Source organism: Daphnia pulex, chromosome 1 (assembly GCF_021134715.1).
Source record: "Daphnia pulex isolate KAP4 chromosome 1, ASM2113471v1".
Taxonomy (NCBI): domain Eukaryota; kingdom Metazoa; phylum Arthropoda; class Branchiopoda; order Diplostraca; family Daphniidae; genus Daphnia; species Daphnia pulex.
Window position 1 is genome coordinate 4578987 of NC_060017.1, and position 12644 is coordinate 4591630.

Below are 12644 nucleotides of genomic sequence, written 5' to 3' on the forward strand. Positions count from 1 at the left end.
TTTAAATGAGATGACATTTTGTAGTACACAGCGAAAATGACAATTACAACAAAAAAATTGAAAATTTCAATCACTTTTTTGTGTTATTTTGTTTGGGTCGCGAATAATAATCGAATTAATGAAAAAAAAAAAAAAAAAAAAAAAAAAAACATTTGGGAACAGAACCGGAAACCGGCCGTACGGTTCCTCACAAATCGGGGTCAATTAACTTAAATCTATTCTTCGTACTATAGACGATCCTAGCTCGTACATCATCATCTTTGTGATTCGATTACAAATCCATCCCAAATCGCTGTTGGGTATGTCAATCGAATCAAAAGATTTTAATCAAATCAATTTGTGACAATCAGGTTCAATTCCGAATCCCAGCAGTTCCGGCGGCCGGTTTGGGTGTGTGTATCTTATATTCTAGACATAGTAAATTGTAATAAATGCGGACTGGAGTAAATAATAGTCATTTAAAGAGAAGAAGAAGAAAAAAAAAGTGAAAATGCAAATTATCCAAAATTTTCGATGACAAAACGAAATAAGAAATTACTAAAATCAAAAATTACACAAACAGTTCGATTAATAAAATTAAGGAAAGAATGGGCAGATAACGCGGAAATATTTAGGCAGCGCACAAATGTCTGGAAAGAGTTTTCTTTTTTTGCTTTAATTTCGTTTGTACAGGCACGCGTTGAATTGCTTTTTTTGCATAGCTCAGACTTGTTGGTGTTTACGCGAACGGCGGATATTTCGGGAAGAGCAGGTTCTGATCGTTCGTGTCCGTCTGCAGTGGCAGAATTCCGGCGTTGTTGACGCCGGCATTGTTGTCCATCAGCGGCGAAGCAGGTACCGGCCCGCTGGGCTGCCGCGTTGTCGTCATTCCACCTCGGAAGACCGGAACTGACGGGTCTCCGGATGAAGAACTGGCGGCGACCGGAATTGGCGGCGGCGTCGTTGTCGGCGGTGTGACCGGTGCCGGCGTGATGAACGGCGCCGGAGTTGTAGTTGTAGTTGTAGGTTGTTCTGGTTGTGGCTGTGGCTGCTGCTGCTGCTGCTGTTCTGGTTGAACTGGTGGCTGTTGTTGTACCGGCTGTTGTTGTTGCAAATTCTGCAACTGTTGAGGCTCTTGAAATGGAACGACCGGACGGGGAACTTGTGGCTCTTGAGGCACAAATGGCGCTGGACGAGGCACTTGAGTCACTGGCGGATTAAACTGTTGTTGTTGTTGCGGTGGTTGTTGTTGTGGCTGTTGCGGTGCAAACGTTTGCTGCTGGGGCTGAGCTGCTGGCGGAGGCTGCGCGAATTGCTGGACTGGTCTTGGTTGCTGCTGGGCTTGCGGTTGCTGGAAAAGCTGTTGAGGCTGACGCGCAGGTTGTTGCGCCAATTGCTGCGGTTGTCTAAACGTCTGCTGCTGCTGCATCAAAATACGCCAATTAAATTCGGATTCATTCAAATCATGTTCAATGAAATCTTTAAATAATTGGTGGATCAAGAAAGTTTGAGCCGAGTCTGAGCGGAATCTACGCGTAGACCCGATTTTTCCCCTAAAAAAGGAGCTCGGATTGATAGTTATTAAAAGCTAATCACATATGATTTCATACTTGTGGCTGGGCTTGGGGTCTCTGATTCGGTGGGCGGAATCCTTGCTGATTCGGAGCTGGTTGCCTAAACGGTGGCTGTTGTTGTTGCTGAACTGGGGCTGGGCGTGCTGTCTGTGGCTGCTGGACAGGAAATTGTTGACGGACCGGTTGGGTCGCCTGCTGGAACGGCTGCCTGAATTGCTGGGCGAAAGTTGGCTGTTGCTGGCGGAACGGCTGCTGGGTTACTTGCTGCTGCCATTATTTTTCAAAAGAAAGAAAACCAAAAAACGAAAAACTTTCAATTAATGGAGGGATAATCAATCGTCCCGTTGCTGGAAAATCGACAGCAGGTACTTAATAAAAAAAGAACCTAAGTTAACGTCCAGTTGAGATGAATCAAAATTCTAAAATATTTCCATTTTCATCCAAACGATTGACTTAAACAGAGAAACAAAGAGGGTCTAAAAGTAATTATCCGCGGAAATCGTTACAATTTTTACTTTCATCTTGACTGCGCAAGTGGGGGGGGGGGGAGGGTTCAGTGATGTAACTTGTTGAGACGAACTATTAGATAGTAAAATAATCCCGATCCATTCAGCGGATGTCGAGCACGGGTGCGAAAAACACTTTTATTATTTTTGCTGTTTGGATTTAGTTTTAGTTTTATATCGATTTCTTAAAGATGACTCAAATTATCGATGTCGAACAGTCGAAGGAAAGTGAAAAGTGTCGTCTGCTTTCTTTTTGCTTTCTACAAGTTTATAAAAAGACGAAGTTTTTAAGATTACAAAGAAAATTGAACGATAACTTTCTTAATGTAGCTGCACGAAAAATAGCAGAACAAATAAAATTACAAAAATGTGTTCGTCGTGACAACTCTGGTCGCGTTTCTTTATAGAATCACTCAATGCAAATTCCATGCTGTTTGGCAGGTAAATAAAACTAAGAATACAAATTGAATAATTATGGAAGCTTAAAGAGAAAAGAGTTAAACCTGTTTCAAATTTGTGAAATGTTAGTTCCTGACTACCATTTATCATGTAAGCCACCTGTCAATGAATGGCAGTTTGTTTGCACTTGCACGTAACATAACCTTTTATTTTGTGCAGATTTGAGGCCTTAGCCAGCCATCATATCAACAAGATATGCAAGTCTTGTTTGTGCTAGTCATCAGCCACAATCTCTGTATCATCGCTTGGGTTCATTACTTTTATTCCTGTGACCTGCTAAATAGTTTAATAATGCACGAGTTCTATTCCATGGATATAATATACTGCACTTATGCAGCATGCTACATGGAAACCTTATAAATTCTCCTGTTTATTATAATCATAGGGTTTACCCTCTGTCTCATTTTCACTTACTTGTTGTTACTGATAATATTTTTTCGTAACCCATTTTTTATTTTTATTTAGGTAAACAGCATCCCCGTTTGATTGAAGAAACCACCAATGCCGGTCGCGTTATCTATCTCTTCTTCCCCTTTCTTTAAATGTTCTCGTGTACACCCATGTGAGTATGGGGGTATTCACGAGGACGCCCTGGTCGCCTGGTGCATTCAACTTTTCTGTTGATGGAGCACTTGAAGATGCCTGGCTGTGGATTTCCCAGGTTTAAAGGTAGGAAACATTCTTCTCTATTCTTTCTCTTTGAGTGTTTGGTGGCGTTAATTATAAATCGTTAGATAGTTACGGAGTACGATTATTCCCGAGCTATACCGTTGACAGGAACTGTTTGCTCTATTGCCGTTTTTGTTGACTCAGTTCTAAGGGCTCATTTTAAATAACTCATTGATAGAACGACTGCAGATCAGGCTTGTTTTGTTTTGTACCCCACTACTTCGTCTGTAAGTATCGAAAATATTTCAACTTGAAACCCTTCAAACAAAGTGCAAAGTCGAGAAAATGGTATGACCAAGAGGGACCTCCTCGTTTCTTACCGGCTGTGCTGTTGGTTGCCTGAACGGCTGCTGCCCGTTGGCTTGTAGCGTTTGCTGCCTCGTCTGCCGGACTTGGTCGGCCATCGCCTGGAACGGCCTGCTGGCCTGCTGGAACGGTCTCTGTGGCGCTAGAGGCCGTTGGACGTTGTTAAAATTCTGATTGGGTTGCTGGAAAGGCGCCTGCTGTCGTGGTATCCTGAATTGCTGCTGCTGCTGCTGCTGGAACGGTTGCTGGAACGGTTGCTGGACCTGAGGGAACCGGTTGAACTGAGCCAAGCTCCCGCCAGCCAATAGGACGATCATCAGGATCGGCAGCATCAATTTGAGTCTCCCCTGTCAACGTCAAATGACATTTTCGATTAATGAGCTGATGACAAAGACAAAAGGACAGCATCCATGCTTTGCATATGGCGTAATACCTAGACAACGTACACACACACATCCAGCAAACAGGATCTGAAAGATAGATAGTGTTTCACAAGTAGCTAAGCTCTATGGATGCTGTGCTTGCCTGATGGTGTGTGTGTTCTCTCTATTACAGTGTAATATGTAAATAACTGGATATAGGAGACACTATCTCTCTCCATCTAGCGCCTCTACGTACCCTTGAGAGGAGCAGCTGAAGCCAGACGTCTTCATTACCATCCGTCATTATTTAGGTACTATCTCAAAAGCCCCCCGCGAGAGAAAACCCAAAATAACAAACCATCCCATAAAGCGCCAAGGTGAAACAGAGGAGACGGTGCTGCTGCACATATTGTGGAGGTTATACGGACCTCATGTAGCACTGTCCGTGAATAAGAATAACACCATCGATCATGCCAACGACAGGACCTCCTTTCTTCTGGCGACCTTATGGACCTTTCCAGTACGGCACATTACCATTTCTCTCATAAAGCTCCCCACATCAAATCTACCACCCTCGAATTTTTCTTCTTTTCTCTTTTATATTTTTGCCAGGCTTACGGTTTAGACCACCATCAATTCGCCTTTTTGTTTTGTTTTTGTTTAACAGAGTTCCAGGGAATCGGAAACTTTTGTCGGTAAAACACCGAAAAATTTTTACTCGGTTACAACAAGGCCCTAAAGGTCCGACCCGAGTCGATTTGAACAGAGGCCAATATTTACAAAAAGAGCTAAGAGAGAGGAAAAAAGAAAAAAAAAGAGAAAATTGAAAATAAAAACCGAAAGCGACCGAAAAAAAAAAAAAAAAACAGTACAAGTTTCATCGTGTCCTTCTCACATTTTTATTTCTTTCTCTCTCTCTCTCTCATTGTGTATACACACATAAATTTATATATCCGTGCCAATGGCTTGCGACTTTAAGAGCCTTGCAAAAACGGGCCCCGAAGGGCGTATATTACAGTAAAGCTTTTTTTTTATTTTTATGTGTACCTATAGACAGCAGCGCACGACTTTACGGTTTATATACGAGAGATGTCGAAACGTGACTCCGTGTAGAGTTGAGACAATATTCCTCGACCATATCTAAGGATAATATTATTGCGAAGCCAGGGAGGAAAAAATAAATCGAAAGTGGCGCGGAATTTAAAAAACAAAATTGATTTCGTTATTTTATTCGTTCGGGGGTCGCTTCACGATAAATTGCGGATGTCGTCACGCTCGATTTCGTTGAATTTATTTTAAAAAAAAATAAATAAATAAAGGTTGGACGAGAACAACTATCCCTGTCAAGTTTGTAAAACAACCAAAAATTCCTCTCACTTTTTGTTTGTTTCAAATATTTCGAAATGATTCAAAAAACGGGAAACCGGCTGTCGTGTGGCTCTTTTTTGACGTCGTCAATCATTATCAATGCCTTTCACCCTTTTGGGCCGGCTGGGGTCGATTTTGTTGCGCACTTGGAACGTATATCTAGCAGAGAGAGACAACGGGTCCGATAGTAAAAGGGTCGCCTGCTCTCTGCTCACTTTTGTAGCTCTCTTGCGATGCCTCAGCGCCAGCTGGCAACGTGACAATAGAAATCCAGCCGTTTGGCCAGCTCTCTTTCACCCCGAATAAGTCTATACGTATGTATATATATATACCTGTGTGTGTGTGTTTGCATTGTGTTTTATATTTCGCTGGGGCAACTACGCGCTGGCGACGGCCGCCGCCATCGCTTTCACCTTGTTTTTGGGTTGTTTTTCTTCTTATTTCGACGTTCTTCCCTTTCGGCAGGATGGCGACGACTATTTTTAGTTTCAAAAATTTCTTTGCTGCTCTACAACAATTACCATTTGGGTGCTATAGCGAACGGGGACGACAAACACAATTCGTCAATAAATTCACGTCGCGCCAAAAAAGAAAAAAAAAAGACTTTTGAATCGGGAACGGACGAGGGGGAAATTCGCCGGTACCAACCGCGAAAGAAATCGCCTAAGGGACGACGAAGACGACAAACACATTCGAAGTGCTCAGGAGGAGAGAGGATCTAGGTGGGCGATTTTTTGGGTGGACGTGTATACGTAAATGGGCCGATGGTCGACGGGACCGACTCCCGTTATTCGTTCCTGCATTTTTGATATCGTTTGGCGATTCGGGCTGATTCTTTCAGGCCGTCGTTGGGGATAATTAAACTTGTAAAATATCTGACGCTCGTTTTCTCTTCGTAAAAATTCAAACTGACGTACTGTACACCCAAAAAGATGAAGAAAAAAAAAGGGGGGCGGCCATGACTCTTTTTTAACTGTGCGGTCCAAGTGTTAAAAGAATAAACTACCAGGGAAAATAAGAATAATGTCGAAAAAAAAAGAGAGAAAATTGACTTAGTTTAGAAAAGAAAAAGAAAAAAAACAAACACGGCAGGCCATCGAGTCTCTTCACATCGTTTCGCTAGCTTTCTTGTCGAAAGTCTACTCTGCTGCTCCTGCCAGCCCGCCACGAATATATTATGTACAGTAGCGTATATACCATCACCTGTGTACTACATTTTGTACGCAATCGTACATCATCATTCAAATGGCCCGCTGCTGCGCTATTTGGGTGGTAATAACACCAGCATTGTTGTAACAGCCCGAGACTTTTTCGCTCATTTCAAATTTCCAGGCGATGGAAAAATATATTTTTTCTTTTTAATTTTTTACCTGGAAGACGAATAGGAGGTAGTATCGTCTAATGGCTTATTATTAATTACTACTCGAACGGCTGTGTATAGATTGCCCCCCTGTGTAAATTGAAATTGTTTTCTGCCTATGGCCAAGGCCGCAATAGATTTTCCGGTCGACGGTGCTGTCTAATAGACACAGACGCCAGCGCTGAGCACATTAGGAGCTGCCTAGCTAATATGCAGGTGTGCGCAGGTGAAGGCCGTCAAGCCAAAAACGGGGCCTCTCTCACGTCATTAAAATAGCCACCCAAACCCCACGCACATCTTTTACCCATTCAACGACCTTTCGACTTTTTCTTTTTTCCCAATTTTGTTTTTCCCTTTAATGAGACTTTTTCCCTTACGAGATGAGAAATAAATTCGTTTTTTTTTCTTGTTAAAGCAATAGTGACAGGTTCACAAAATTCAATTTGGAGAATGGATGTGTGGGCCCACCTCTAGTTTGAAATTTGTGGCCTAGGTCAAGAGATGGCCACTACATTTTTCTTTCAGAGTTTCGGAACTCGAGGGACACTTATGAGCTAAGTGCTTTCTCTAATAAGAAATGTGTCTTTTCTCCCGTTGATTTTCCTATTTTCTTTTCTTTTAACGGGCCATCAAAACGGGCCGGGCAGCACAGAGGAGAGACGACGACGACTTGTTTCTTTCTCCTTTTCCAGTTAACGAATCAGGTGCTGCGCTTTCGTTCCACCGCCAAAATAAAGAAGAAAAAGACGGAAAAAACCCACTCGTCGTTTCTCCTCTCTCTCTCTCTCTCTAGTAGAGTTCTACATATGCAGAGAAGAGCCCCAATCTCTCTCTCTTCCCATGACAACAAGAAATCATTTTTGGTTTTTTCTTTTTCGAACTCAGAATTCTACTGGCGCGAAACATGTGTTTGAAATGAGCGAAAAATCAGAACGACACTCGTTTGCCAGTCGATTACAGTTATCCTATGGAAATTTGTTCTTTTATCCAGTCGGGAAGCGACCGAAAAAAAGAAGAAAAAGTCTACACGATTATTAGCGAATTTTGGTTTTCGGTGGTCCCGGCGTTTAGTTCTACGAATATCGCCATCGGGTGCCGCTGCTGCCGCTGTGGCTAAATGGGAAAAGAAGAAGAAGAAGAAAAAGCCGCAACGCTTGGACTTGGACAGTTATACAACTTTGGCGTTCGCTTCCGAATTTCCAACGAAGAAGAGAAAGAAAGAAGAGAGATTATCCTATATTTTTTTTTTCGTTCACAACAAACTGGTTTTTGTCTTGAGGGGCTCCGAGGAGTAGGAAGAACTTGGAACGATTCTTTTTTGGCGCCGTGTTTTTTTCTTTTTCGTCTTTCCCGAGACATCGCCAGCACTTTCTACACACACACACACACGTATATATTTATAAAAACTTATGTAACATTATTATTATTATATGCTCGGCTGGCTATAGTGCTTCTCTATACTGGTATCGTATTATATAGCACATGCGAGAGAGAGATGTCGGGACGAGATGGCAACCGAGAAAATAAAAAGAGAACACGGCAGCAGCGCTCCCGGAGTCTCTCGTGAAGGGAAATGGACGGGCACAGAGAGATAGAGAGAGAGAAAGGAATCGTCACACACACTCTCTCGTCGTGTACTACCGATCTCATAATAAAAATAGAAGATATAGATGTACGTTTGTCTCTATAGATTGCTCGTGTAATGATAAAGAATGGGATAGATATAAGAGGTGAAGTACACAGACGAGTTTTGCCGTGTGTCTTTAGGGATCAATGATAAATCATCCGTAGAACCGGATCGTGTGTCAAATATCCTTGAAGAAAAAGAAAAGAAAAAAAAAACAAAACTGATCGACTGTGTGTGTGTATACTTTGGTTTTCCTTTTCCTTGTTGTTGAGGTTATCGATATTCCTCTCGGAAGCCACCACCACCACAACAAAGTGAATCGAATCTAAATAAAGAAGAGAAAAAAAAGGGTTTTTTCTTTCTTGATTTCTTTGTGGGTGGCGTGACGATCGATGATAATTCACTCTCGATTCGATCATTTCAATTTGCCTTTTAAATTAGACTAATGGAAAAAAAAACTCGATCGCTTTGGTTTTTTTGTTACCTGTAATATACACGCCGACGATTTTATTTATAGCGGGGGAGAGGCCAAAAAAAAAGCCAAACAGGGTGGGTTGAATTCCGGTTGGAATCAATGACCGCGGGATGGATATCAAATAAAATACAATTTCCCTTTTTTTTCTTCCCATTTTGGAGTTAACATTTTTCCTCCCCCCTAATTGCTTCTTTGTCCTGTTGACTCCCAATCATCCACCTGTCGATTTCCCCAAGAAAAAGAAGGGGGGTTAGAAAGAAAAATAAACCTAGTCACGTAGACGACCATTTCTCATGCGACCATGAGACTCCCTGCTGCCCAGGGATTCTCTTCTTACAATTCGAATATTTTTTTCCCCCACCAAATCATTCCGCTTTATTCAATTAGCATCTTACCCCTTAAACTCACCTCTCCCTTTTCTTGTATCGTATAAGAGAGGGGATTTTATATACTATTTAATATAAGGATATCTTTGGGTTATGATATAGACTTACCCATAGCGATTCCATCTTCTTCTTTTTTCAACCAACTGAAATGACGTGGGCCGGCGAGGAATCAATTCAAACCGAACAACGAACAAAGTGTGTGATTCTTCTTCTTCTTCTTTCCTTTCTCTCTTTTTTCTTGGAGAATGTCAAAAAAAGAGAAATAATCAAAACAACACGCGACGCTTCGATAATCAAACCACCGTGGTAACACTGGAGAACATCACGTCACACCGAATGGAAATAATCGGACAATTTTCAGCCGAGCGCGTCGGGTGTCCGCTGGCCGCCGTTCGTATAAAAATTTTCTTTTTACGACCCAAACAGCAGCAGCAACAGATGTTGTTTTGTTTGAATGGTTTGTTTTTTTTTAATTTCGTCACCTGGGCGATCGACGCTGGGCGGAATAAAAACCAAAATTTTCCAACTAAAAAATAAACGGGCGACACTTTATACAGGAGAGAGAAGGACGGACGGACGGTTGGTTAGGTTGTTGGTTCGTCGTGAAGACTGAGCGCTGCTCTGATAGTGGCCGGGCCAGCACAGTGTGTGTGGCGATCGCGTCTAAGCGTGCGAGTGAGCTGGTGAGCGTGTCTCTCTTTGCGAGTATATGCAGCCCGAGCCCCCAGCTCAGCTCAGTCGGCCAGCCAGTCAAGTCCAGGCTTCCTCAGCTCAGTCAGTGAACTTTCACTCTCCGTTTCGGCTCTTGCTGCTGCTGCTGCCGTGCTGTGACTTGTGCTGGCCAACAGCAGCAGCAGTCTCTCTCCGGCCGCTCAAGAAAAGAAAAAAAAGGGGCGGGAGAAGAAGAAGGTGGGCAACCAGCAGTTTCAGCGTGTATACTATAAGGCAGGTGTACATATCTGCACAGAAGAAGAAGAAGAAGAAGAAAATAATGATTATTAAATAGTTCCAGACAAAAAAAAAAACCAAAGAGAGGGAAATTTGAATTTCTACATTTGGGTATTTTTTTATTTCGTGGAGATTTCAACGGAAAGTTTGACGTTGGAAATTCTGCTGGGCGCTGTGTGTTATCTCCTCGGCAACTGGAAATATAACGGGCGACCTTGGGAAGGTCTTCCAATGAGACTGGGTGCGCAAAGAGTTGTTGTAGTACTTTTTTTGTAGTTGAACCTGCTCCTAGCCCAGCGCTCAGCCACCTTTCATAAATTATCAAAAAATCCACTCTCGCTTTTTTCTGGTAGACCTTCTTCTTATTATTATTTTTTTGTTGTTTAATAACCGGAATTTTATTTAAAAAAAAGGGGGGAACAATGACGGTCTTGTATATTATACATCTCCTTTTTGTTCTTTAATAAAAAAAATTCGAGTTGGGTTGGCTCTTATCCTGCGCCCTTTATTAGGTTATTCCTCCCTTTCATTGTGTGTGATTTGAATTTTTTTTCCTCCTCCTCTTTTGGTTTGTTACAGTTTTTATTTCTTTAGAACACGACTTGGTTCTCTTTATTTTTTAAAAAAATCTTTTAAAAGAAAAGAAGAAGAAGAAGAAAAAAAATTGACGTTCAAAAGGTTGAACCAACGGGGCAAACACGCGTGGCCTTGCCGTTGGAGGACCCACAGCAATTGACGGGCAGAGAGTCTCTTTTTTGATTTTTCTGTTTTTCTTTCGTGCGCTCTCAACAACACCGCGTCGTAACCGGTTTTCAAGTTGTTGATGTTGTTGTTGCTGTTGTTGTCGTTTCATCCTGTTGTTAAGAAGACGACGACACAACCAACAAAAACGGGCCGATAATGAAATCAAAAATTCTGGCAGCGGTCGATGGCCTCTTGAGCTTCTTCTCTTTGTCTCTTTTGGGTTAAAATTTTATTTTGTCGGTTTCTCCCTTTTTTTTTATTAGTCGTCTGCTTTTGGACATTCCTCTCGACAATTCTGAAGAGTCTTTGTTGTTGTTGTTGTTGTTTTTGGCTCCTGTGTTGGTTGGTTAGTTATGCCATTCGCTTTTATTTCGTTATTCTTCTTCCCCCACTGAAGTCGACTAAACAGGGCCGATTTGATGGAAAGCTGATTAGGGAAAATCACGTGTGCTTGTGTGTCCCCCTTTGTCTCTTTCTGCTCTCCTCCTGATGGCCCATCAATCGTGGGTGTACCTTGACAGGTATGCAGCCCTGGAAGGAGCACTAGGCGTACTGTATAGACAGCACAGAGAAATGTTCCAATCGTACACACACACAAACGGGCATCGCTAGGTGACATCAGCCCCAAAGCCCTTTTTTCTCTGTCACTTCTATATCCATCCATCCATCCATCCGGTTGTAGGTATATACATTTCAGCTAGTTATACAGGTGGGTGTGTACAGGTGGTGCACATTGTACAGTGACGTACCGTGCACACACACACACACTCATTCCAAGAACTCTTGTCCTCTCTTTCTCTCTCTCTCTCTCCCATAAATCAAATAAATCATAAGACGGATAACCTAGTAGAAGGTCTATAACAATATTATATGGCGTCGTAAGTCGTTATAAATCTACACCCATTGTCTATTTGATATTTTTGTTATTTTTTATCTTTGAATCTGAGCTGTGCATTGTTAGATTCTTCACAGCCCCCGTCCAGCCCACCAGGAGCAGAGATCCGGCCTGACGAAAGGCCCCCGTTTCTTCTTCTTTTTTTTTCTTCTTTTGTTATTGTGTCGACGTGTGTCGGACTATTGGAATGAAAAGGAAAGTGGTGGACATGTTTCTTTTAGACATTTCCATGGAACAAGGGAATATATAAGGGGGGCAGCAGCTCTTCTCTCCTATAGAAAAAAAAAAAGATAACCGACTGTAAGAGAGAGAGAGAGGGGGCAAGGCCACCGGCGCCACTGTGTATACATATACATCCATATCGCTATATATATACATACGCATTGTATTGTATACGAAAGAATAAAAACCGGCCTATCCGTAACGGATTGTTTCGTATCTATTTTTGGACATTTTCTTCTTCTTCTCTTCTATTTCTTGTCGTATTTTAAATTTTTCCCTCCGTTTGGTGTTGTGTGGTCTCCTCGGACCCTTTCCGCTGGATAAACTGATGTTGTCTCTCAAGCTTCGCTGATGGTGAGAAAGAACTATGTGACCTCCGGAATATATTTGATTTTCCAAACTTTCAAACTTGGCGGGGGTTTTTCCAGAGTGTTTCGGTTAAACTACACTCCGGACGTGCGATATCGTGCCATCCGCGCAAACTTTCCTTCACATTCTAATTTTGTTTTGTTTTTTTTTTGTTTTTTTGTTTGAATTAATGATAATAATAAGATTTTGTCGCCACCTTTTTTTGTTGTCTGTCGACAGGAGAAAACTCGTCACTTTTTTTGGGTTGTTGTAGTTCGCGCGCTCATTTCAAATTCTCTTTTTTTGGAGGGTGTTTTCTGCGTGAGAACGCAAACATAGCGCACACGCGGGAGCAGCTGCCATGTGTTTTTTTTTTCTATCGTGGCACGCATAAAGCCACTACTACTGTACACGCT

The 12644-nt window shown here is 42.2% G+C and overlaps 1 protein-coding gene and 1 long non-coding RNA gene across 7 annotated transcripts; one reads left to right on the forward strand and one right to left on the reverse strand.

The window, feature by feature from the left end:
- On the reverse strand, window positions 1-10677 carry LOC124195491 (bromodomain-containing protein DDB_G0280777-like). Of its 6 annotated transcripts, none has more exons than XM_046589959.1 (4): window positions 9180-10677; window positions 3508-3840; window positions 1590-1817; window positions 1-1399 (listed from the first exon to the last, which is right to left on the reverse strand). In XM_046589959.1, exons 1-4 carry the CDS (start codon window positions 9192-9194, stop codon window positions 719-721), a joined length of 1257 nt encoding a protein of 418 aa, XP_046445915.1. In that variant the 5' UTR covers window positions 9195-10677; the 3' UTR covers window positions 1-718. The 6 variants fall into 6 exon arrangements, with proteins under 6 accessions (XP_046445915.1, XP_046445901.1, XP_046445887.1 ...); XM_046589945.1 differs by having other exon boundaries at window positions 1-1402; XM_046589931.1 differs by having other exon boundaries at window positions 1-1408.
- On the forward strand, window positions 2294-10037 carry LOC124195544. Its single transcript, XR_006875266.1, has 2 exons — window positions 2294-2500; window positions 2984-10037. It is a non-coding gene; the product is annotated as an uncharacterized LOC124195544 (long non-coding RNA).
- Window positions 10678-12644: the final 1967 nt, after the last annotated feature.

Bases quoted from the DNA above. Each gene is read 5' to 3' on its own strand.
- LOC124195491 (XM_046589924.1), bottom strand. The intron at 1,821-3,507 runs GTAAGAAACGAG...AAATAATGGCAG, and splicing joins GGCAACCAACAGCACAGCCG to CAGCAAGTAACCCAGCAGCC. The intron at 1,409-1,589 runs GTATGAAATCAT...TGGCGTATTTTG, and splicing joins GACCCCAAGCCCAGCCACAA to ATGCAGCAGCAGCAGACGTT.